This window comes from Apostichopus japonicus, chromosome 9, assembly GCF_037975245.1.
Source record: "Apostichopus japonicus isolate 1M-3 chromosome 9, ASM3797524v1, whole genome shotgun sequence".
In the NCBI taxonomy this organism is placed as follows: domain Eukaryota; kingdom Metazoa; phylum Echinodermata; class Holothuroidea; order Aspidochirotida; family Stichopodidae; genus Apostichopus; species Apostichopus japonicus.
In genome coordinates, this window is record NC_092569.1 from 33,687,034 (window position 1) to 33,714,969 (window position 27,936).

The following is a 27,936-nucleotide window of genomic DNA, read 5'->3' on the forward strand; positions in this document are numbered from 1 at the left end:
CAGCCCACTAGAGCAATTTATAACAACCAAATAGTCTTCCCACAAAGGATATTAATTGATAAATGATGATATTAATATCGACGGATATTGCTAAAATATACGCTTATCAAATCCATAAATAAACATTTCAGTAAATTATGTAAAGATTCTCCTGCAAAGCGTGTACTTTTTGAAATCGAATAGAAGGGCTCTTTCAATGATAACGACAAACACTCAGTTTTGTAACCATTTAGAAATCGTACTTCAAAACGTCGAAGAATGTTCCGACAAATTTTCTTTTACACTGGTCGTAGTACGGTATATAAGCATGTCCAAATAGAAGAATGTCTATGTTTAAATAAGCATGTCGAAACTCATATAAGTATGTCCATAAATAAAATGAGCATGTCCCAAAAAATTAGATGAACATGTCAAATGTAACTGCTAATTTCATAATTGTAGTGAACATTTTGGCGTTAAATTTCACGCCATTCGTTGTGTGTCCAAATGTCCAAAATAATATAGACATGTCCAAAATAAAGGAGTATGTTCAAAGTAATATAAACATGTCTAAACTAGTTTAAGTATGTCTATAAATAATTTAAGCGTGTCAAAATAATATTAGAGTGTCGAAAAGTTATACGAGAATGTCCCAAATAAAAACTTATACAAAAGTATCGAGTGTAACTGCTAACTTCAACTTTGTAAATAACATGTAGGCGTTTGAAGTTACAAAACGTATTTTCAGTGGTATTAATATATATATATATATATATATATATATATATATATAAATATATATATATATATATATATATATACTACTTCTACCGCGGCCATTTCAAAGTGTGACAAAGCCTCCTAGTGTTGTTATTGTCATTTTTCATCAACTTAGAATAAAGCAAGAGAGGTTAAGTTAGGTGTTGTTTAAGTCTGTTTTTGGAAAAATTAATAAAGCAGGAAGTCTAAAAATACTAAGTCATTGAGAGCCCCATCAATCAGAGGAGAAAAACCGCATTTAGCAACCACAAATAATCTACTACAGTGCTTGAAAAACTCAGCTAAAGCTATATGTGAACTACAATACAGTCACAACGAACTACTCAATTCAATAACAAACATTTGAAGTAAAAAAAAAAGGTTTTAAAGCCCTGATATTTATTCTGTTACTAACCTTCTGTCTTTTTTTCTGTTTGTAATATTGTGAATTTGATAACTATAAAATATTGACATTTAATATATAGTGCATTCTGCAACAATGTTCTAAATATGAGATAATATTGAATCATTTAGGTAAGAAAACTTGAAGCTCTTCTTTCATATTTTCACATATATTTGCATTTGAAAGACATTTGTCTAAATGGATTAGCGAACATAAGTAGTGATGCCTGCTCTCAAAGGATTAGGATGTGTGTCAAGCCTTCAAAACACTCGATGAGTTTATCTTTAAAATAATCATTTTGTGAAGTAATATTCATCTTCTTACTTTATGTCTCAACCCATTATCCCCTCCCCCCCCCTCAAAAAAAACCGCAGCCCCTTCCTACCCGCAACATTGGACTTAGCCTTGTCATTAATTAATAGCATCAGTAAAAGTTAACATTATATCATGCTAATTATTTACTTTCTCTCATATTTGGGAAAGGTTGTGTGTTTGGGAGAGGGGGGGTGCTAGGTTGCCATGTTCCTCATCATGCAATCATTTTATTCAGGAGCCCATGGTTGTTTGATCATGATTTCTGAAACAAATCCCAACAAATGGGATAGCATGTGCTCTGTTGAGTACACAGTCCTTTTGTTAGGAATATAATCAATTTCATTTAAATTTAAATATACAATAACATGTGGTCCTAAGTTCACAAAAAAACTAATAATTGCATTGCTTTTTTGGACGGAAAATAGCACATTCAAACTGACCTTTAGTACTAGAAAGTGGCATCACCTGATTTTACTTGATTTATCATAAAAATTATCACATTTCTTTCTAAGCTTCCTTTGATAAAGATTCTTAAATATATGTGGACCTGGATCGTTCGTGTTGCTTATTTTAAAATGTGAGATTCTTGACAATATACTACACAAAATGTATGTAACTATTGATAATGTTACTCAAATAGTAAATAATCAGCGACACAACCAAACTGAATGATAAAATGACTTTATAAATACACCCTCTAACTGTAGTAAAATAAAATACAGTAGGAAATATGTACAGATCAAGGTGGACGTTAATTATTAGCAAACAGTACAAAGATGAGAATACTGGGAATTATAGGATTATAGGATTATTATAGCCACATAAATAACACAAAATAACATTTATAAAATGAGGTCTTTAATTAATTAAAAGGACATTTTTGGAAACATTTGTAGGAATTTCGAAGTCGGCAAACAAACTGTTTAAAATGCATAGCTGGTGGTTTTCGACATTCTCTAATTCTTTCAATCAGTGGCGTCGCCAAGGGGCTCCGGGGGGGCACGTGCACCCCCTGGAAAACCTAGTGCCCCCCGAGTGCCCCCCCATCTGAGATTTGGGTTGGTAACAAAATATATATATATTTTGTTATATTCAACTCCCATCATCTGAGAAATGTGAGAATGTGAGGGTCCGCAGGCACCATACTTGCCAATAGTTGTGGACCCATAACCCTGTTGTGTACTGGGTGCAGAGGTCATTTGAGGTCAGATGCTTGTAGGAACAAATGGCGAATGTTCACACCTGCATACTGAGCCATACTCGATGTGTGATCAAACTTTGGATTGCATGGTGAGATCCCTGGTAGGAGCCAATAACGATGCTGGAACCTGTTACATCTTAATAGATAATGGGAGAAAACGAGAAGGACAAGAAAGGAGTAGGGGGTCATGCACACATTAATTCAATAAATGTAGGTTCTATTGATAGGGTTAGGCATAATATCGACAGCATCTGGTTCATATCCTCTGCAAAATTCTGCGCGTTGTTAAAATCATTACCTCAAAAATAGCAATTTCTGGAGATATCTTCAGATCGAATTTAGCATCAAATGTGGCACCATTTTGCATCTAGACCATCTTCCGTATGCTAAAATTTTCCAAAGGGAGAGGGGGCACCCCCTCCCCTTAGACCCCTCCCCAGGACGGCGATCCGTATCCACCTAAGTGCCCCATCAAATGCTGGTGCCCCCTGTCCCCCCAGACTGAAAAGTCTGGTGACGCCGCTGCTTTCAATTGTATGTTACATTGAATCTTTACACCTTTACCTTTCCATTGATGTAAAACTTGATGAAACCTAGCACTTTTGTACAAGAAATTTGCCCTTTTCGCAAACATTCCTAAGCGCTCAGATGACTGCAGGTTACCCCTGACGTACTTGTGCCAAGTCTCTTAGGGTAAAATTTTGATCAAGCTATTCACTTCAGCACTAACACTACGCCGATACGACACTCTGTCATACTGTTACTATCAAAATGCCATTGAATTGTGTAGTAGGAGGTTGAAAAAAAAACACTTCAGAAAACCAAAGTTTAAGTTTCTTTACGTTTCCCAGTCATCAAACCGACGAAAAACGTAACAGGTTTTGGATTAATTTTGTACTGGGTTTCTACAGGCAAACACTTATATGCAGTATAGTCTATGCAGAGGCCCTCTAAAGGTAGTCACCCTAATTTGTTTTATATTTGCCTAAACTTATTAGCCACAACTGCCTTGCTATTCTAATGCGCATGCTCAATTGTTTATCTTCAGCCGTGATTTACCCCATAGGTGCTATGGCGGGCCATCAGTCTCAAATTGTGGGGAATCGACATATTCCGATTTATATCGACATATACCAGTTTAATTCTACATATCATCGATTTATATCGATATATACCAGTTTAATTCGACACGATATCTCGTGTTTATTTTCAATTATTCGCCCGCCTATTATTGGTTATTGCACGTGATGTATCTTCACATGTCAATCATCACTGAAATTAGGATTTGGAATATGTAAATTAGCTAAAGATATGTCGATTTAAATAGGTATATTTCAATTTGAGCTTCTAGAAACTGGTTTAAGTCCATCGAAATTGACTTCTACCGATTTAATTCCACAGATTAAACTGCAAGATGTCAAATTAAATTGACATATACCGATTTATTTTACATATCATCGATTTAAACTGGAATATGTCGATTTAAATTGACATATACCGATTTATTTTACTTATCATCGATTTAAATTGGTATATGTCTATACATATCAATGATATGTCGAATTAAACTGGTATATGTCGATTTAAATCGATGATATGTAGAAATAAACTGGTATATGGTGATTTAAATTGGTAGAAGTCAATTTAAGTTGCTTGAAACTGGTATAAATCATAGGAAATTTGTATATGTCGATTTAAATCGGTATAAGTTGATTCCCCACTATTTGAGACTGATTGCCTACCATAAGGTGCAAAGAAAAAAGATCATTTTACACTAGAGAAGTTGTAGACTGCTATACAATAGGCCCCCGGAGGCGTGACTTAGTTCTCTTTAGCAGAACCAACGACATGAAACGACGCACACTTACACGTGCATTGTAGGAATGTATATGTTTTAACGTGACTGTAACAGTTTTCGCATTCTTTTACATTTGAAACTAGAATATGGAATATTGAGTCTATCAGGTGCTTTTTTTACGGTGATGTTCCCTTTACTTGTGTTTCTGCTCTCGTGGAGTTCTGAAACTTTCTGAAACCCTTACTTTGTGGCAGCGAGACTGAGACACACCCAAAGCTTTTTGTTTAATGGATTCGATTAAAATTGCATATTCTGACTGGAAACTAACTGCAAACACGATTAATTGCAACAACAAATGAAGATCTAATAGAGATGTTGACATATTTCACAAGGCAGGCCTTTTAATTGCGGCAACACCTTCATATCGTACGGCACAGTATGTATACTGGCCTATAATAGGAACTAATCTTACGAAATATGACCAGTTAAGTTAAGTTAAGCACCTGAACTTGTTTTTGTCTTAAAGAATATTCTGTTGGCTTAAGTTGATTGCTGAACAAATTGCTGAATATAAATCTTACCGTGAAAACCACATCCTCATAGCTTTTTGTATTGTGAATTACAATGTTTAAAATTTAGTGATATTTCCAAACATCCAAATGAATCATGTTTCAAGGACAAATCAACAAGAAGATTATAGTAGTCTTAGTAAAGCTTCCAAAGAGCATTTTCCAAGATGATATCACAGACCCCCTACCGTGATCCAACTTCCTGTAGTAGTTGAGGGCTTAGCCAGTCAAAAACGTTCATGGTATGATATTGAGGTGGGGTTTTTAACTATCAGTGTGGACTAATTTATATGTTTACAATTGTCTGTCACCAGAATACCCTATTAAACATGTTTTCATTCAGTGAAACTGCACAAGCAGAACTTTGAATGAATCAATCATCCAGCTCCGTCTTCAAACAAATTCACCTGGCGTTTTCGCTAGCTTACTATGATCCTTTAAGATTGAAAGAAATATCTTTGGATATCAAGGTGACCAATAATGAATACCAGAAATATTCTGTAGCTAACCAACTTACTAATGTGAGCTGCTTTGACTCAGATGGTAATGGTTAGGGATCCAGAAGTTATTTCTGTCTTAATTTTTTTATGTCCTCCTTCTCACTCAGTTGGCGTGATTCCTCCTGCCCTTGCCTCTCACGCTGCAGGACATCTTCTTCCGTTGCTGACGACTGTTAAATGATAAAATGGAATATTTATATGATTACTATCTGAAAGATGATTACATTTTACATGTATTTTACATGATGTGGATTTTGTAACCCATTAGACTAACAAACCGCAAACAGTTGATTTACCTGCCAGTCAATGGGTTATTCCAGTAGACTAATGAAGCATCTGCCTTTTGGCATTAAGCTTACACTCACCCCCATTTATAACGTATAATAATGGTAGCTTCAAACTTAACAGTATCTGCCCCCCTCAACCCACCCCAATCTAACCCCACCCATGTGCCTCATAAAACCACCCTAACTTACAATTATTTGCCCTTTGAAACTGTCTCTAACACTTTACACCAGTAATGTTTTGTATTGTTCATTCCACTGTATTATTATGAAAAATTAACATCTTCAGTCTGCATACTGGAATGTAGACTTTCTCCAGATAAACTTCCAGCCAAATAACGTAAATTTCATGACAAAGAATATATCCAAAGGGTTTCTTACATTTAATCGCCATTTCATTGTAGTATATTGTGATGCATTCTGGAACTACATACAATCAACTCAGCGTTTCAGAATACAGTCATTTGTAACAGATATGCTACTTGTCTATGACTCTAAGTTCACACAAACTTTAAAATCCCAAACGTCTGGAATAAAAAGTTGCCACGTTTGCTCAGAGCATTGGTATTACCAGGCCCGTCGGAAGGTATTTGAAAGTGGTACGGTATTTTTGTTGACCGGTTCGATTTACTATCTAAGCGGAGCGCCACCATCGGTTGGCGCGGAGCGTACAAGAAAATTTTTGAATCTTCTAACCGCCCAGATGGCTGGAAATGGCACTTGCGGGGCAAAATTTGGCCACGATGTTGTACACTTTCCTCCTGCGAACTCAGTATTTTTTCATTTATAACTACATGAACTGAAGAATCCCATCTTTAGTCATGGATGTTCTACCTTCTCGCGCCCATGTCCTTCACAGCTGCACCGGAAGAGCATATATCACTTTAAACTTACAAAGTGTATGCAGGGCGGTATAGCTACTAGCTAGGGTCTTATAGTAGGGGTATGAATGGTAGCAATTCCGACGGGCTGGAGGTCTTTTCCAACTTAGTGGCGGGACGGCCGCACCGTCGTTACGCCAGTAAAAATAAATGAAAGGTTCAGAACTGCCTGTACTGTTATAGCAGGCGCGTATCCAGGATTTTCTAACCCGGGGGGCGCGAATTACTATCTAAGCGGAGCGCCACCATCGGTTGGCGCGGAGCGTACAAGAAAATTTCTGGTTTTGATACCCCCCAGATCACCGGAAATGGCACTTCTCGGGCTTGAAAATGAGCAACCAGATGTACACTTTTTCCTGAGAACCAAGTATTTCCCAAAAGTTTTTTTCCATCCATAACCTTTTTGAAGATTGTCACCAGTCACACATCATGTTCGACCTGATTGCATGTCCTATGGATCATTGCTTTTGTAGGTTATTCTACGTCACGGCCCACAATATCCGAAAGCCCGACTTTTGAAGGTTTTAAGCCCATTACTTGTTGAGAATTTGAAAATTCCCTTTTCTCGTGAATAAAATCACTTGAAAACATACCCATAATGTTGCAGAAAATTCAATCTATAGACAACCAATATAGAAAAACCTCCTTGAACCCCTAACAGACAGGTGAAAATTGAACGAGTAGAGGAAAGTATGATGAAGAATGTTGGTGAGGAAATTTTGGAAAATTCCGACACAGTTAATTTATTGGTGTAGAAATATTGCAACCTCTTATAATGGCTTTTACAAAACTTGGTTGAAGGAACAGAAAAATAGGAGATATTTCCGATATCAGGTATATCGAAACCGAACACTTCACTCATAGGCGTAGGTCACGTAGGAGGCGGGGGCTGCAGCCCCCCCCCCCCAATTGTTTTCCCATTTTTTTCGGGCACCTACTGAAAGAAAAATAAATAGCAATGAATAGCTTAAAATGATCTCCTTGGTAATTGAAATAAAGTTGTAAGCTTGGCCGACATTACTACTGTAAAAGAGAGTTTTGACATAAATGGATCTGTATGCTTTTTCTCCATCTACATAAGACATTTGGTTGTTTACATTAGCATCCGGCGGTATACTGTGCAACTTTGACGGACCGTGCGGTACACGATGCCATACAATGTAATGACCGATCTTGCCTATATGATATTGGCATCGACATGTATAATGCGCGAAAAATGCGAAAAATTTTAGCTTTTTTTTCGGGCAAGTCATTACAGCCCCCAAATCCAATCTGGCTCCTACACCTTTAACTACACACATTGACAGTTTTTGAGGCTGTTCATCGTGGAACATGCATTTCAATGCTCATTGATATGATGTTATATCTGCTCATTGCTTTACAAATTCGAACAGGCGTGTAGCGAGTAATTGACAAGGGAGGGCGAAGCCTGTAGGCAAACTATCTAAGCGAAGCGCCACCATGAGTTGGCGCGAAGCGTACAAGAAAAATTTGGCCGAAAATGCCTCCCAGATCGCTGGAAATGACACTTCCCAGGCCTTGTAAGTTGCATCTAAGCATTGTCTATTTTGAAATTACTAGCGATGTCATAAAGAAAATTTGCTCGGGGGGGGGGGGCGGTCGCCCCCTTCCCGAAATGCGTTATGTTCCCCGACGACTCGGTCGAGTTCAAGTACATTAGTGAGAGAGGAAAAACGGAACGTCAAAAATGGAGTTGTCGGGGTAAGGGGTAGGGTGAGGCGCACACCCCCTCCGTAATCCTTGATCTGTCACTGGCTACCCTGTGTATATAATAGGGTCTTTCTCTTCCCGAGGTCTTGGCTATCTTCTGCTCCCTCCTTTTCTCCCTTTTCTCTCTTTTTTCTTTTTCTTTTCCCTTCCTTCCTCTCCTCCTTTTCTTTTTTCCCCTCCTTTTCCCTTTTTTCTTCTCTTTTTTTTCTCTCCTCTTTTCCTTACCTGGGGGGCGCGCGCCCCCAACGCCCCCCCCTGGATACGCACCTGAATAGTTACAGTTTATCCGAATTTGATAATTTTGCTAGTTCTTATGAGTGTTACGATTATCTAAAATGATTCCTCAATTAGTCTACCTTCCTTTGAGGTTAGGGCCTCAAAAATGTTTTGTGGGTGAGCAAAGATTTCGCCGAGTGCGGTTAGTCTCTGTGAGGCTTTTGAAATTATGCAATAAACGTTAACAATGATTATTTCGTTACGGCGTTGGTGACAACCAACACCTGGGTGGAATCCTCTCCATACTGCAGTACTTTTTCCAATTTCCAAATTCCAAGCATTGTTCTTTCTGCAGTTGGGGCGCAGAATATAGGATATTACCCGATTGCCTGTAGCAATTCAGTTGTATAGGATGATCTACTGTATCCTTTGTTAGGGTTGAGGATTAGAGTTGTAGGGTCAGCAAATGTGAGCATTTTTCGTATAATTTAGCCCTCTTTCTTCCTGGAATTAATGCTCCTATAAGCTCCCGGTATCACAACGACTACTATACTGAAGAGCATGGGCTCCTGGGCATGGGCGCTGTTAAAAGGAGCACCGGCTATCGGTTAGTGTGCAGCGTTCTACTGCGAACTCAAATCAATGGAAAGTACCAAACACCGAGCGTCGATGGTCTTTGGCACTGGTAAATTCGTTGGCTGCATCAACTAGATTCAATCGATCCGCATAATCTTTGTGTACATGTAAGATCATAAGGTGGTTGAGTCGCTGCTGGGTCATTGTAGACCTTAAGTAACTCTTTACCCTCATAGCACTAAATGAGCGTTCACTTACTGCATTTGTCGCAGGCATCACTAAAATTAGTTTGACAAGCGTGCACACTTGTGAAAGGAGCTCACGATTACCGAAACTCAACCCTCGCATGTGGTCAACAACCTCTGGCAAAGTCCACTCTGATTGTTTGGCCGTAGCTTCCATGGTTTCCCCAAGGGTTTCTAGTTGGACTCTGAGCTCGCCCTTACGGAGATCCTCGCCGTAAAAGTCACATACGAATTTTAACAGTTCTTCGTCAACATGTTGTTGGTTACACGTTTTGAGAAGCAGCTGCTGTAGTTTTGAGTAGATTTTGTAACCCTCCTGATCAAATCTATCGCGGATGCAGTTGACAATGGTGTCAACTGCCTACAGGTATATTCGCCTGAAGTAGTCCTCCACTGATTCTGGAGGCATGATATCCGCGGCCGAACCAGAAACTAATCTGGCTGGCACTTTCCTTTGCGTTGAGTTGCCGGTGTAGCGCAGCGCGGGGACACGCCCTATACATTGTACGTTGCCCTAATTATCCGGACGGTAGTTACTGTTACACTGCTCAACTAAGTAAAACATCTCCGGGTTTGACACCTTCTTAGGGAAATGGGGGGAATTCAGGGGTTTGGGGAAATTCGGTGCGACTCGAATCGTAGGCCCCTATCGCCCCAGCTACAACTTGAGATTCGTTGAATAATTCGTGCCGGCTCATCCGGGGCTCATCGCATCATAGGACACAATGATGGTACAGAGGGTCGGCTTTGGTCATGAAGACTCGTGCATTTTATTGATTCGAACTGTATTTTCTAACTCCCTCACCTATTTTCTTCTCCCCCTCTCTCTTTTTTTTTAGCTGAAAAGTGGTACGGTAAATACCGTACCTACCGTAGCGGGTGCGACGGGCCTGGGTATTACTGTCTGCTGGCTTCTGCCAGGAGAACTATGCTGTTAAAAGCTTTAATACCTAACACATAAAATTTAATTTCATATTCATTAAGCAATTTCCATGACCACAGTCTGTCATGTCATTAAGATTTGGAAGACATAATTTAATACATGATTTTTACAAACACTTGGACAGCTTGGACCCTATCAGTATGGTCACCAACGATGGATATGAGTATTGAAATAATACTACTTTGGAGAGGGGGAATGCAGAAGGTGGGGGATTGAAATTACTTTATGTTGAACACACATTTATGGACTGACATTTGAATGGTTAAGCCAAATAGCTACATTGTAATGAAACTATGCCTTGGAACAAACTTGATGTAAGGCAAATTGCTATTACACAACAATGCAGGACACGAAACTCACCCATGCAAAGAATATAGCAGCCCCAGCACTGACATCACGGACTTGTTCCAAGTCAAAGGCAGACAGGATGCCTTTCACTTCGGTAGCTGTCTCAGGACGTATTTTATTTGGGTCAGTTTCCATGACTCGTCTTTTCAAGCCTTCCTTTCCAGTCTTACCTATCAGTGCTTGCATTTTCTCCCAATCCTGTAAAATACCAGAATAAAATGGTTTTATGTCTATAAATGAGGCTAATGTAATAACGATCAATTCTTGTTCATTTAGTCTTGCGTTTACCAATATGGTGAGTCGTCATCCAATCACATACAATCAACAATACAACAAGTAGCTTTGCAAAAGGTTGCCTTCATGGTAAGTAGCTATCTTTGCCACAGTCTTTCAGACACTAACTGTTGTAAAGAAGTCATCATCGTTACCCTTCTTGATACCCGTACCAGATTGCCTGGTTTCTAATGAACTATCATCGTATTTCACCACTATGTATGTTGCTGTAAAAAAGGTTTGACATTCAATTCAATTAAACATGATAGATGGATAAAAAAGAAAAAATGCACAACGTTTGCAAAAAAGTCAAATAAGTAATACTAAAGGATTAAACCAGTTTAGGAACTGTGAAATGGAAACCAATGTTTTTGAACATTTTAATTTTGGTTTCCTTCTCATTTCTCTTGCTTCCTGATTCGAGGTCAATCATATGTACAAAGCATTCCTATCAACATAAAGCATTATTTCAACGTATCATGGAAATAAAAATATGTCCTTTTTAACTGTTTCAGAATGTTTTCAACTTTATTCAGGTCACAATCCGTGTTGGCTAATTTTAAACAAAGCATGGAAAACAGTTATTAATAAAAGAAAAAGGTAGAAAATGATCTAACTTTACTTTCTTTCCTGTCCCAAACATTTTATTAGTATTTCCTCTACTACTGTCTTGCAAAGTATATGAGTATGGTATTAAGATAACTTCTATCATCACGAAAATTGTAATTATTCTTACAGTCTTCAGGGTGAAATATGTCACCATGTGACAACCTACAAGAGCTATAGAGCACTCCGGTTAGACTTCAGCAACTCTTGCTTCTATTTTATTTCTTTGAAAATATTTTCTGAGGATATCTTCTTATTTAAGGATCTTTTTCTCAATTAAGACGGGTTCCCATCTTCTGCTTCTCCTATTTTTTGACATATTGTTGGCAACCAAAATAAAAAATATGATATTCAAAAACTTATAAAAGCTAATTAATGTCTCTTTTTTGATCACATTTGGTTTAGTTAAATGGGAACAAATTACAAATCTTCTGCTTTCTCGGCTTGTTTTATAGCCTCTTGAACTTTCCCTACTTCCTCTTCTTTCGCCAGCTCTGCTGCCCTCTATTAGCCAAAACTTAATATAAAATGTTTAATAATGACGTAATTTAAATAAAATGACGAGATAAACTTTTAAGTTTAGCAAACTTGGTTAACTTTGTAAAATTGACAATGATTGTATCAAGTCTTGCATTTCTCATTTTCTTCTGACGGGTATTTTACAAAACAACTAGATAATTCTTGAGATTTATTGTAAAACTTATTTACTGAAGTTATTTTGTTCGAAATTTCTGTCAACTCTGCAATTTCTCAACGGTTGAATTTTTGTCGCATGAAATAATTGGTTTAATATGATGTCAAATTTTACCCAAAAAATTGGGAAATATGTTTCTTTTACGTGTCGAAATTCGGCTATACACTATTCAAAGGGGAGGTCTAAAAGAATTCATATTTCAGAGTAAAGTGTAAATTACAGACAAAACAGCACTATTATAGTTTCTGTTCCGCGCCCGAAAAAGGACAGCTCACATGGGAAATCCTGTTTTCTTTTCTTCCAACTATAGTCACTCCAGAAATAAGGAGGAATACTTCCAAAATTTGGTTCATGCTTCTTCTTTTTTAACATTCCTACTGAATGCGCTCAAACCTTAATGTAGGGCATGACAAAAAATCGACTTTTATCGAAACGTTCCAATTCTTATTACCACCGTATCCCAAAAGTTCAACCAGTTTACGTATTTGTTTCTGTAAAATGTACAAAGACAGAGCTAGACGATTTAGCACTGCCATGGACTGCACCTTCATAGTTTAAAAGAGTAAGAATTGTATTTATTTTTTTTTATTTTATGTGCATACCAGGCATTGACGAAAAAAATTCAATTCATTTATGATTGTACTATTTTAGACCTACTCACGGAATGTGTGTGAATTGCATAATTACGATGGAGTTTGAGTTGACGCTTGTATTGATATGATTTTGCATAACAAATACAGCCTGTACTATGATAGGCAAGTCAAATTTAAGGGACACAAAATTGTTCTGGCGTCCGTACAAGGACTTGCCCGCGACACGGACGTGTATTACTTGTGTACTTAGCACTTCGTAAGTCGAATGCGGAGCATTCACATCGGTTGCACAGATAATACAAAGACGGGCTTAAGGTGTGGGGCCTACGGTAAGTAGTGCCAGAGATCTAAGAAGCAATATGATACTATCATTACCATTATTTGAACTACATTAAGGTGCTTTATAACATGCTAACAATTGCAAGAAACTTTGGGGACAGGGCAAGTACTTCTCCCGTGGTCCCAATGGCTACGGCCTTGTTTATATTAACAATATCAAACATTTACAAATACATAGTAATACTGTTAGGTAAGTCTACACATTCATCTCCTTTTTCAGTAATCTTTTATTAAAGACGACAATACAGTGCCGTACGACTCACGAAACTTTGACTAAAAGTATCGATTACTGACTCAAAGTTAACTTGTTGAGGTACATATCTTTCTTTGCTAAGGAGACTATATCTAAAGAGGGAAACCTGAGTAGCAGATCACACCGTGCTGTAAAATCGAGTAGCATATCCCTATATCATATATCATAGCTATTTATTCTTTTGTCAAATTTCTTTGCCATCCCAGTTTTCACACCGCAAATCCTGTGTGAATGGGGGAGAGTGTACATTCCATCTACCCTGGCTCGCCACTGTCACCGAAATAATACTTTGGTGTAGGCATGCTGGTACTCATTTAATTATTTACGCTAGAACAACACTGGCAGTTGTCATCCGTTGACTAAAACTGTTGGGAACCAACCCTCAGGACGCTCCTGAGAACTGCTGGCTAGGGATTCAATAACTGATTGAACCACCTGTAGCTACGCCTTTCAATATATAAAAGGTTTATGTCAAAGCAAAGTATGATATGAATGTACCATATGTACCTAACGTATATAGAAGATATGGATGTAAATCCTATAGTTCATTTAAAAGTCCTCGTCCATTAAAACAGCTGACATTGTTATTCAATGAGATGTGAGAATACTCGATCCCGCAAACAGGATGTGACGTAGGCACATTAAACAAGGAAGTATTTTTCATACAGTATACCGCTTTACAACTATTCGAAACGGCCTTAATTAGATATTTGTACACAATTATATATATATATATATATATATATATATATATATATATATATATATATATATAGATAGATAGATAGATATAGATATATATATATATATATATGTATATATATATATATACATATATATATATATATATATATATATATATATATATATATATATATATATATATATATATATATGAGAATGTACACAAATATATATTTAACGCCGTTTTCGAATTGTTTTGCAGCGGTATACTGTATGAACAATACTTCCTTGTTGGGAGCAGGTGGTGGGTTTGGTGCACAATTAGGGCTATTTTGAATACCACATCTTTTAGAGATGTGTCCAACATGATGAAAAAAAAATGGAAAGAGAAAACCCTATAGTGTGTTATTGGTGATAATGTGTAGATGCACTATATATTAGTTCATATATTTGCATGGTGTAGAAGAGTCCATATAATGTGTATATTGTACACCGTAATGCATACATAGTGTATGGTATATGCTTGTTCATACGGTGTGTATAGAGTATACATAATTCATACAATGTGTATACTTTAGATTAGTTCATACAGAGCGTAAAGTGTAGACTATACTTCACATTGTGTATAATTCGTGCAGTGTGTATATTGTATATACTATATCATACCTTGAATATAGTGAATACTATTACATACGGTGTGCATAGTGTGGACTAGGTTATACCTTCCATATAGTGTACACTAGTCGATACAGTGTGTAAACTGTAAACTATAGTTCACATCGGGTATAGTTTATATAGTTTGTATAGTATAGATCAGATCATACCTTGAATATAGTGTAAACCAGTTCATACGGTGTGCTTATTGTAGACTAGATCATACATTGTATAGTGAAGAATAGTTAATGAAGTATTTAACTTATATACTACATCATACAGTGCGTAAAGTGTACACTATTTCAAACAGTTTGAAAATTGTAGATTATTCCTTGCATGATTGATAGTGTAGTATAACTCATACATTACATTTCACTGTTTACACGATATAGTGTACCAGTTCATGCATGTTATAAAGTGCTGACTAGTCCAAGTAGTTCAATAACACTTCCATTCATCCAGTCGACACTTCTTGATTTTTTTCCTGCCAAAAAAAAAGCGTTGTAACGTAGCTAACGTAGCTAACTGAATATCGAAATGACATCTTAACCACAATCAGCAAAATCAGCATTCTGACTCTTTTTATCGACTAGGTAGCCTGAACGTTGTTTAACACACCACTACAAAACCCTTGAACATGAGCCATGCTAAATATAATATGCATTAAAAGCGACCAAAAAGCTAGAATATATTAACAGTTATTGAATTTGCAATACCATTGCTGTCCTTGGAACTAGAGACACGATATTCATTAGCTATGCAATACGTGGTTTAAATGGTTTTATTGGAGCAAGGACAATTCAACATTATGCAATTGAAGCTTACTGTACTATTGACAAAAATCTCAACATATAGATAGCTGTACATAATATTAAGTTGGATTGCGCATGTCGAATAGTCTTCTTTACATACAAGCCAAAGAATACTATATATGTGCAGTACGTTTTGTATAAGCTGTTCAACTAATCATGTTTCAAATGAAACGATGGCATTAATGGACATCCATACTACTTCGGTCATTCCAATGAGGTGTTGGTAACCCCTAAATGGGTACTCTGTGTCATTTGTCATCTTGCCCTTCATCGAATATATTTCAGCGTGGCATTTCTTCAAACCCGAAATCATGGAGAATTTTTTCAAAGTTTGTTTAACTTTTTTGACGATTTGGAACTTGTTTGGAACAGAAATGGTAAGTATTTTAATTTTTTAATTTTTTTAAAAAAATATATGACTCTATTGAATATCTTCTGACTGTTTCAAGTTTTGAAAGCTAAGTCGCATCAATGTGCTGCTGCGCCAATCTTATTAAAGTTAAAAGTTAATACAAACTGAGTGTTAGCATCTCAACGAAATAGGTAAACACGGATTAAAATACTTAATGACATTCAGTAAGAAAGCCTTCAATTTAAATACAGAGTATTTTCAACTTCGCTAAAGGACAACTGTGTTTCGCCTTAAAACATAACGTTCTAACTGAATAATATATACATAACAACTTTGTTCTTTAAAAAGTGCTTCCATGTACAATACTAAGAATAAAAGCCAATTATACATCTCATTTTTTTTTGTTACGCACCAATTTGTAATCAATAACGTTTCGTGATGTGGCCAGGTAAAAATATACTTTTTCATATTTCGAGTATACAGCTTACCAATATCACGTACATAACGTCAGCGCACAAGGTTCCCCTCAAATATCCAACCCCACTGTTGAACCGTATACCAACACGTTACAGCAATCCTTGATTACATTTTCCAAATTATTGAGCTTTGATTCACATGTTTTTTATTTTAGTTTAAATTCATGCTCCATATGCCATTCTTCTCTCTTCTAGAATAATAACTAAGTGCGAAACAGTAACATTCAGTTATTTCAAGATTCATAATTTCAAATATTAAAAAAAAAAAAAAATCAATCATGCGATTCCCCTATCGAAACAGAGCTTTACTCTTTGTATGGGTAATATACAATATTCTCCTATGCAGTCTAAAGTTGAACAGATGTTTTATAAAGCCTTTGCTATTTTTACATAAACTGTATACGTATAACGTATAACTTGAGTCTAATCTGTACAAAGGCAACTTCCCTTGTCGGTTCTGTTATTTTGATATGATTTCCGAGCAGTTATGTTATTCATTGTCCTTTTTCAAGTTGTCTGTATTCAATTTTAAAGCAACATTGACGTTTGATAATCTAAAAACAAAGACAACATTTCTATGTCAAAATACCAGTACAAAGATAATTAAGTTAGCCTATATTTCAAATAGTAAGCAATATTATAGCTACTGTGAACACAACTATAATGATATGGTACATTCTTTTAGTATGACATCTTAACTTTAAAAAAGTGGAAGGTTCCATTCTTTGTAATACAATTTGAAGACATTTTCAGTTTAAGTTTGGTGATATCGCTGCAGCGAACTATCATCTAAACGCGAAATTTTGCAGCTCGAAAATGTATAAAGAGTGCCGAAATGGTTACATCCTTCACATACTCATAGATATCAATTGTTAAGATATCATTATTTATGTAGCTATGTTTGGCAAACAGTCTGCAAGAAACAATAACGATATTTGTTATATGTTATATGATCATTCTTTTTAAACGCATATTCAAGGAAACAAGGTTGATAAACATTAAAACTAACTGGTTTACATGTCAATCTAACTTAAAGAAATTTAACAAGGTGATAGAAAAATAAATATATGGACGGGATTATTGCTGAATATCATAAACTTAGGTTACTCGAGTTTATTGCAGTACAAAATTAGCAAAGAAAAAAAGACTGCTACATGCAAACATTGACAATTACCTTTTTGTGAGTGCTACGTCTATTTTCAGACACTACTATATGACTTTAAATTGCTTTCACGAAAGAATGGTATGCGATCATAAGAGATGTCTCTGGCGATTTTAGTGTCTAGCCAACGGTGATTTCCTGATTCAGTGTTTCTTTTCTCATCTATATTGTTAGTTGCTTCTAGTAAATATAATTTAGATTATATTTGATATTGATTAATAGAACCGTTTGACCGCACATTCGCAAAGATACTAGATATACGAGTAGAAAAACTTTAAGACATGATGAAGTTTGTAAAAAAAAAATTCTATATCGCCTGCATTTTGAAGTGACAGTTAAATTAGATAGATTTCAAACTAGAGAGTATATGTACTTCCTCAATAATTGAGTTTTAAAGAGAAGTAATATAGCTTAACCAAAAGTAACTGCGTGACAGCAACTCAGATATAATGTCGTATTACAATACCAATGTAAGGGGGAACCAAAAGGACGAAAATACATTTAGAACGGCAAACTTAAATCTGAATTTATGATATATCGTTACCAAACCGAAGATCTATATTTAAAAAAAGGGTGCTCGTATTGCATTCATTCAATAAATCAATTTAAATATTAAACAAAGAATTTACTTTCTTCTAAATACACATATGATCATTGTCCTATTGTTCTAATTCTTATGAGTTAAAATGAAATACCTATCAAGTATTGTTTGTCAAATTTGTGCGACATGTTTAACTATCTATCACTTACTCACGTGTCGCGCTATTATAAAATGTTCTAAAACGTTAGTCTAGTAAGTGGAATCGATTTTGGCGATGATAATAACAACTAGTAGTAATGTAAAAGCATTATTGAAAAAAAATAACTACTGTGACACGAACATGATATTCAATCAAATAAACTGGAAGAAAACAAAAAGAAAGAAAGTCGATTTTAAATGCCATAGACGTTACTTATACGTATAAGTTGTTTTATAACTGATGTTTCTTTTATAAGATCTTATCATTTGTCATTTTTGTACTATTTGAATAAATTTATTCCAATCCTTCGAATAAATATAATTATAACAATTTAGATGTAAACTAGTGTTGGATCTCTCGTTTATACCCTTTAAATTTCAAAACCAACCGTTAAAACGAATCAATGTGAAGGCTAAATGTAGATAAAAGCGAATAATAGTTAGCCTCTTTGTATAAAATCAGACACAATATAAAACTCCTAACAAGACCATTTTTAAGTAAGTTTGAAATCAAGTCAAACTACAAGTAATACAAAGAAAATTGTTTTAAAATCTACATAAATGCCTTGTCAAAAAGTTAATTTCACTCAATTTCACCACAAATTTTAAAGTTTTTGTTTGGGGGGTTGGGTAAAGTTAAAAATATAAGCCATATTCTGGACATAGTTTGACAAGCAAATGTACATTTTCATCAATCATGAAAGTAAATAAAAGGACATAAAATAACTGCATAGGGACGTTTCAATGCGGAAACCATGTTTAACAATAAAAAAAACCTTATTTTTATTCTGCTTGTTTGTCCTAAAATAATTTTAATGTTCAACACTAAATGAAAATTCATTCATACACACTTTTTTTTCTTTCTTAAATTCAAATTGGGATATAATCAACATCAATGCAGGAACAAGTGAGACAACATAATTGCAGATAGACAATTTCCACCGACAAATAAATTTCATTTCATTTTGATCGAGAACAACCTACTTTCTACATAATCCAGTTTAACAACATTTAAATGACAATCTAAAATTATTTTTCTCCAAACTTTGGAATACAACAAGCTGGTTTATCGTGTTAAGAAATTAAAGGTTTATACATATGCTAAATACAAATATGATAGGCGTAGTCAGCGACGTTCACCCACACCCAACCATTTTCGCTGGCCGTCATCACACCCTCCCACCTGACTCTCACCTTCCCGTCATGTTACCATGTGACTGGTCGGTGGAGTTCTAACCTTAACGTTCGTTTGTCGTTTTAAAGTAACATATAAACTAATTCGGTATACAAAAGGAAAATTTTCCTATGCCTCAAACAATATGGATAATAGACTTTAAAAAAATTAAACAAATTCATCATATCTGTTACACTGTATCTAAATGTCGCTTTACTAGCACATGTTAGAAAAACTAGAAAGTATATCATAACACTTAACAACTCCATACATGGTAATAATTCGCTTGAAACACTTTCGATTCACAGATTTGTTGAAAGATACCTAATTAAATTCCTCCATATGATATTTTGTGGCTATCGTTCGAACGAGCAACATATTCAAGAAAAACACGACTTGTGACAATCAAATTACTGCGATAAACACAATGATAAATGCAGATGGAACAGTATAACGTCTCACACAGTCTAAGTCATTGCTTCCTCAAAAGCGTTATCGGCATAAAAAAGCTAATTTGGCTATATCCCAAAATATTCGCCTTTGACCGCGTCAATCTCTTTGTAACAATGGCACATAGTGTACCACTAGGGAAAATAAATTGATTTTATTTTTCATAACTTAAGTTAAAGGTGATTTGATATTCTTGTATCAAAAGGAACATAATTAATCTTCTCCAAACCGTGATAAAGTAACTCTTGACATTATAAACGCGTTAACGCTATAATGACAAGATGACCCGTGTGCAGACGTTGTTTTAAAAAATCAAACATTTGATGGAGACAAAATTATATCAAAGAACTGTTGACATTTCAGAAAAGAACTAAAGCGTGTCCTTTTGTTTATTCAGAGAGTTGTCTAAATTCACTTCATCTCCTGGAAATGCTATACAATATTTTTGTCTTGACAGATAACATCATAATTTCATGACAATTAAACTCCCATATACTCGTCTGTTCTGAAATATCAGTATTCGGAATTTACCAAACAAGAAAAATGTAAATGGTTAAGTTGCTAAAGATCATTCTTACTGTAACAAGTTCAAAGCCGACGAATTGTACAACATAAGGCAAAACAATTACAGAATTGTATTTATTGAATGTCTTGGTCTGAAAGGAAGAAAACATTTCTTATTTCTTTGAAATCTTCCTCATTATTGTTTGTCCATTTCCTGATAAATTCTTTATCTCTTGCAGTTGTCATCATTATCATGTAATAGAAGACAAATTTTAATGTTGTTTTCTATTATTTGTCAATACTACGTACATTTGTAGAATTAGCGTTTAACAAGATTGTCCTATATTCTCTAGTTCATAACGTACTGCTATATTGTAATACATTTTAACTTTTATTGTTGTGAAATTTGCAAGAAACTGAAAAAAAATTAAGACAAAGAACTTACCTTACATTTAAAATGACACCTTTTAAATCTCAGAGTTACCATTTGCTAAGTAATGATCAAGACACGGTAATCATATTCCAACAAGAATAGCTGGGACGATATAAAAGATCCGTCCTTTCAATAAAGAACTGTTTAACACAAATGCGTTACATATCATGTCTGAAATGTTCTGTCAAAATATCACTTGAACAAAGAACATCTGTCTGCAATGAGCAACTAAGTTTAATTAAGGAAGCAGCCGGCTATTGCCTTTGTTCTTTTACGTTAGCTTACATATCTAATCCCGGAAAATGCCATTAATCTAATGTTTCCTGGATGGAAGTGGTAATATGAAGTTCAGTTCTGTTTTTATTGACTCGCAGACTAGATATTAATTTCAGTAGAAGACTAACGAAACAACCACTGCCTTAAACTAAAACAAATCGGACCAGTTTGCCTAAATGTTGTTTCTTCCGATCGAACAGATTCATTTGATCCTTCTTTTATTACGCAGGTTATCGTCAGTGCCGAGGTACGGTCTTCAGGTAGGTGTAGTAGTTATGCCATCCGACTTACCTTATTATGACAAGTAACCTCTGTGAGTTATATCAGTTATGTATTATAAATGTTAACACTAAGTTGGCCAGCTGAATGGCTAAAACATTGGCTCTTTATAGTGTTTGCTCTAAATGTGTGTTTTTCAATCGTGTCAACATTTCCGAACATTTATTATGAGATTGATTTTCTCTAAGTCGCGTATTTTCGGTCTCTTCACACCCTACGTGCTACATCGATATTTTCTCCGGTACGCTAAAAAAAATGGGATTGGACTGTCTTCATGAGTCTTTTGATCTCACTTGGATAAGACTGATAACTACGGAAGTTTGATGAAAACTAAATTCAAGTTATTTGGTCTTTGAATATTTTATTGCAGGTTGAAAACTAATCAAAACTAATGATTCAAAGCAGTTACATCTGAGAATTCAATAACGATTACCGTATATAATTTTAGTCGCGAAATATTCTCCTATATTGCAGTTGAGTAATAGTTGGCATTTAAACTGATGTATAACTTTAACTCTTATGTAACGAAACTAGTTCTCTTACAATTGGCTGAGAATCTAAGGCAATACTTTCGTTAACTGAAATAATTTTTCAGTCCCAATAAAATGTTAACTTTGTTTTACTTTCATCCAGGTTCTTCATACTTCGTTTTTCAACAACCTGCGTATCCGAGAGATTGCAAAGAAGTATCGAATGCATGTTCCTCTACACACAATACATCTGGAGTGTACCTAATTAAACCAGATGGCTATCTAGAACCGTTTGAGGCTTACTGTGATAATGATCTTGATACTGGTGGTTGGACGGTATGGCTGATTACTTGATGTTTCCTTTTCAACTTGAAATAGATATGTAAAAAATTACTTTTTTACAATTTTGCATACAGTAATATAAAGCGGTGTAATAAAAATCGTTATTTCAAATAGAATATTGATATTTGTTATTGAAGATAGTGTTTAAATCAATGTTATATATTTTGAAATTTAAGAACAGTGTAGTTCTTCTTCCAAGTAAACAGTAAACTTCTAGCCAACACACTATAAACTTAAGTTAGAAATATAAGTTCTTATTTCTGTGTAATAATTGTTAGCAACAAATCGCATTGCAGCCTAAGGGAACGAATATACATATTCAATCACGTCCCGGTTAACGCTTAACATTTTGATATTCGTTGTAGGTATTACAGCGAAGAAGATTGGATTCTGTAAATTTTAATAGAAGTTGGAAAGACTTCAGAAATGGATTTGGCTTTCTAGGGAGTGAGTTTTGGATCGGAAATGAGAAAGTTGCCTACTTAACAAATCAAAAGCGGTACCAACTGAGAATGGACTTTGAGAACGTTGCTGGAGAAACTTACTATGTCACATACGACGATTTTCGTATCTCAGATGAATGGGGGAAATATTATATATCAAGTTTAGGAAAATTCCTAATATCAGATGGTAAGTGTCTTTTACATTCTTATTCAATATAAAGCCAAATAATAAGAATATCATTTATGTCATAAGTAAACGTGCATTCTAAGAACGAATGGATCTTTTGGAGGTAGACTTTACATGTCAATTATCTTTTCATAGTTTGAAGAAACTGCTACAATACATATCGTACAAGTATACATATAGTAAATCAGCGAGTACAATGACGATACAACACATATAGTAACGATAACAGTATAATCATATGATTGCGAGTACAAGCTCAAAGCGCGAGTGTAAATACTTAATCTTGCATTAGTATCTATACTATATTTCCAAAATGCCTCCATAAGTTAAAGTGTGATTACGCACTCACTACAAGACTGCTTCGTACTCAACACTAACATTGGCTCTGACCAAGGAACCGTATGTACCGTTTGTACAACAGAACGCTTACACTGAAAACAGGAACGTCTCCCAGTTTCATCAGCACAACCAACGCAAACGAAATTTGGAAGTTTCTATTAATTGTCTTTTTTGTCAGAGAGCAGTATACTTTCACCGAGAGAAACCCTGTAACAAAAGCTATGACTATCTGGCTTCAGTTGTACAACAAAAGATGGGGTGTTTTCTCGTAATGTTCAATAACTATTAATATAAATGTGACAAAGGAACGGTCACTGCGTGATTTTAAATGTTCTGAAGTCATTCAAACTGCTTCTGAAAGTGTGTTACTTTCCTTTAACCTTCTGACAGCCAACTATTGAAGTATTGAAAAAAACATTTTCTTTGGCACTTGTCATATTCGTTGTGTCTGTATCAGGTTACTTTTATTTACCCTTTTTTCCCTTTCCTGTTGCCTAGAATTAAAAATTGAATGGTGTCCAGCTAATGAGATATTTAGCAATGAGACATGTGAGAGGACTTGTGAAGACCCCGATACTTGCATCTCGGCTACCTCTCGCACAGAATCAGAGCAATGCGTTTGCGTCGGCGATTATCTGAGAGAGCAAGGACAATGCATCCCTCTCAACCAATGCAACTGCTTCGTTGATGAAAAAGGAAGTGTATTAGGGGTCAGTATGGTTCTTTCAGGACTTTTTTAAGCTTTACTCTTACTTCATTGTCCATATCATTCGAAGAAAATCTTCTACTATATAAACTTGTTGATTATCACATTACATTTACAGATAACCGAGTAGCGCTCATATCGCGGTTGGGAAAGGGGCATAAACCCCACCCTCCGTCGGGTTCGCCTTCTGGCAAAACTGTCAGTCAGGAACGTATTACATTAATCAGGAAGATAAGACATACGAGTTTGCATCCCCTTATAAACCAAAAAACAAAATTCATGGATACTTCATACCATAGTCTTGCGGTTACAACTAATTGTTGGCCTAATGTTAAGTCGCAATAAGCCGTTGAATGCAGCATTTGACGGCTACCTTTGTTCTTAAGCGGATCCCTAGGCCCCCTACATCGGAGTTGGTTTAAAAAAAAAACATAAAACTTGTTTAACATTGGTCATCCATCGTTGAAATCCTGATCATTTCCAGGGAAAATTTGTGACAAATAATTTATTTTTATTATTTTTTTTTTCTCTCTGAATATCTTAAATTAGGAGGGCAAGTTTTACATCAATTCACGATGTACACGAAATTCAACTTGTAGGAACAACCGTCTTATAGATGAGAGTTACCAGTGTAGTGATGACGCAACCTGTGATGAGAGGAACGATGTCCGTAAATGTTACTGTAATGATGGCTACGAAGGGGACGGAGTGACGTGCACCCGCGAGGTGGTCCCAAAAGATTGCTACGAGCTTTATGTTTCCGGTACACTCAGTGATGGAGTTTACACCATTTACCCTGATGGTTGGCCAAGCGGCATTCAGGTTTACTGTGAGATGGAAAGTAACGGAGGAGGATGGACAGTGAGTAATGCAAACAGGGCTTTGAATTGTTACCTTTTACACAATGTAGTTTGCATTTTGCAAAACGATGCACTGAAGATCTCCTTGAGTTGAATTTGACCAATAGAATAAAGTTCTATCATAATAAACTTATATATATATATATATATATATATATATATATGTATGTATATATACATATGTATATATATATATATATATATATATATATATATATATATATATATATATATATATATATACATATATATATATGTATAGATCTTATATTAATCTTTATTAACTTTACTACGGCTTTGGATATCATACCCTTAAGGATTAGTAGATGAAACAATTGGATTACCTTTTTGTTTTCATTTCATAGGTTTTCCAGCGACGATCGAGTGCCTCCGTTGACTTTTATCTTGGTTGGTTGGACTACAAGAACGGTTTTGGTAATAAGAATCAAGACCACTGGCTAGGTAATAAATATATCCACTCTATGACCAACCAGAAAACGTACCAGCTTCGTATTGATCTAAGGGATTCCGCTTCATCATCGAAATACGCCGTCTATTCGACTTTTAGCATTACTGACGAGGCAGACAAGTATCGACTATCAGTTGGATCACACAGTGGAAATACAGGTGAGTAGTTGACATTCTAATCATTGACGTATACATAAATCTGGAACGATTACGTCAATTAGGAGAATCGTCTTCACCCCCCCCCCCCCCCCAAACAAAAGAAGAAGAAAAAAACATGCCAAACATGGAGGATAAGTGACGTGCTCCCCTATAGCAACTAATTCTTGTAGTACTCCTTAAATGTTTATTCTAAAACAACTAATGTCTTGATCTCATAGCTACCGCATTCCTGGCTAAATGATATATGTTTTCAATGTTCACAGCAATTCTCAATTCCAAACATTGCTATTTTCATTCAAACGTTTGAACTACCGTTGGAACGCACGTAGGTTTCCAAGAATATACAATGCGAATAGACATAAGAAGCAGACGATAATATTCGCTGTTCATTGGCAACACAGGTCTCCTTGTCGTGTTTGCACGTAACAAGCACCTAACATGATAGGAGTGACCGTCATACGCAATCTTTAAGACTATTACAGTAGATGTTCTAATATTAGCTACAACATTTATAGTCAATTCACTTTATGTCAGTTCTATTCTTCATTTAAACTTATTTATTTCATGATCTTTCATGTGTCTGGTGTAATCTGCGTTTAAACTCCAACATGGAAGCTCAGGTTGAAAAATCTAAAGATTACATATGCTATAAAAATCGGGTAAAAAAATGAACAGTCGATGGCAATTAACACCCTTCTTGCCATGCCAAGTAAAACAGGGACCTTTGATTACTTAGGATTGGATCTTTAAATGATACCCTTGCTTTCCTAACTTGTAGGATATATTTAGGTACCTCATACAGCCCCCGTCCCCCACCTCCCCTCCCCTCCTGGCCCAGATGCGAAGAAAGCCTAAGTTAACATGTGTTGTACAGGCACAGAAATGAACATTCAGTTATGCAAACTAAATTACACATAATAGTATTCAAGAAATATACGACTTGATACCGACACGCACAAGAAATCTATAACTCGAGTTTTGATAGTATAGGAGACTAATCAGATGGGGACTTAGAAATAAGAATCAACTAAATGAATGAATGAAGAGTATTCCGATAAATAAATGTAAAATAAAGAGCGATATTAGCAACTCTTCAGTAACCAAACCCTGGCAATTGCTTTAAGAAGTTTCCCCATCTGTATGTGGCTCCTATTGTGGCATTGTATTTCAAACGGAACAAAAACAACACTGTATAATAACGTACTTGCAAAGACAAGATACCTACCTATGTATCCTAAATATTCAACACACGCAAACAAACAAAAAACGCGGAACTGACGTTTTCATCTTAGTAAGACAAAAGCGCACTGCCCTCTAACTTGTATCCGATGTTGGATTCATTCAAAGTTTAAAAATTGATCGGTTCATTTACTCTTTCTTGTTTGTTGCAGGTTATGATAGTTTGTCTGGTAGCAACAATAAACAATTCAGTACAAAAGACCGGGACAACGATGGATGGAGCAGCTACGACTGTGCTGAGAGACACAGAGGAGCCTGGTGGTTCTATTATAGTTATTACTGTACAAATTATTATTCTGCTTCTCAGTGTCGGTCTTACTGTCCCAGTTATAGTTATTATTGTATATTGTTTCCCGATGGCAGCGACAACTGCGCATATTGCGCTTACTCTCACCTCAACGGAGACTACGACGGCTCTACTCGAGGAACGAACATGTACTGGTATAGTTATAGTTTGAACGGTTACGGATGCAGCCTGCAATACACAGATATGAAAATACGGCCGGTGTAGACAAAACACTGTGTAACACAGTGCCCAACAGTGCATGCTTTACTTAGAAAGTAGGGAGAGATCCATACAGATCTTCGAGTGTCGGAAACCAGGACGGGCTGAAGACAAGAAAAAAGCAGAAAATGCAACAAATACTCCAACCAGAGCAATTCGACAAATAATTCATTTTTAAGGAATGAGAAGATTTATAGCAATTATTGAAATCAATGTCAAAATGTAAATATTAACTAGCTTACTGTTGTTTGATAGTTTACGATTGATTATTGTATAAGTCTCACAAAAGAATAAAATCAGAAATCAAAGTGAACATGTCCATTTTTCTTTTCGTGTTTTCAATTCCAACCCTCACCTAGCCCCCCCCCCCCCCAAAAAAAAAATAGTTTGTCAGAAATTAACAATTGCGTGACAGTAGTTTTTAGGACCACACACCTACATAGTATATCATACATCGATGGAAGTTTAAAGATTCAATGTAACATACACTTGAAAGGATATATATAGATATATTATATGTTAATGCAATGGAGGTAAACGACAAAGGCAAATGAATATATATAAATGAAAATCGTAATGAGTTGGAAAATCAAGAACAGTGAAAAAACTTTCAGCCTCCACCGGGATTTTCCAACTCATTACGATTTTCATTTAAATATATATATATATATATATATATATATATATATATATATATATATATATAAATGAAAATCG

The 27,936-nt window shown here is 35.6% G+C and overlaps 3 protein-coding genes across 4 annotated transcripts in view; 2 read left to right on the plus strand and 1 right to left on the minus strand.

Moving 5' to 3' along the window:
- Positions 1-27,936, plus strand: part of LOC139973187 (uncharacterized) — a 207,771-nt gene that overhangs the window by 128,482 nt on the left and 51,353 nt on the right. The gene's annotated exons all lie outside the window — the stretch shown is intronic.
- Positions 2,525-21,444, minus strand: LOC139973192 (uncharacterized). Of its 2 annotated transcripts, XM_071979694.1 has the most exons (4): positions 20,959-21,444; positions 10,761-10,946; positions 5,542-5,694; positions 2,525-2,793 (listed from the first exon to the last, which is right to left on the minus strand). In XM_071979694.1, the coding sequence occupies exons 1-3, from the start codon at positions 20,998-21,000 to the stop codon at positions 5,590-5,592; spliced, it is 333 nt and encodes a 110-aa protein (XP_071835795.1). In that variant the 5' UTR covers positions 21,001-21,444; the 3' UTR covers positions 2,525-2,793; positions 5,542-5,589. The 2 variants fall into 2 exon arrangements, with proteins under 2 accessions (XP_071835795.1, XP_071835794.1); XM_071979693.1 differs by lacking the exon at positions 2,525-2,793 and having other exon boundaries at positions 5,302-5,694.
- On the plus strand, positions 15,910-27,527 carry LOC139973189 (uncharacterized). Its single transcript, XM_071979689.1, has 8 exons — positions 15,910-16,033; positions 21,452-21,482; positions 22,135-22,307; positions 22,679-22,943; positions 23,781-23,992; positions 24,538-24,849; positions 25,214-25,475; positions 26,867-27,527. Exons 1-8 carry the CDS (start codon positions 15,968-15,970, stop codon positions 27,223-27,225), a joined length of 1,680 nt encoding a protein of 559 aa, XP_071835790.1. The 5' UTR covers positions 15,910-15,967; the 3' UTR covers positions 27,226-27,527.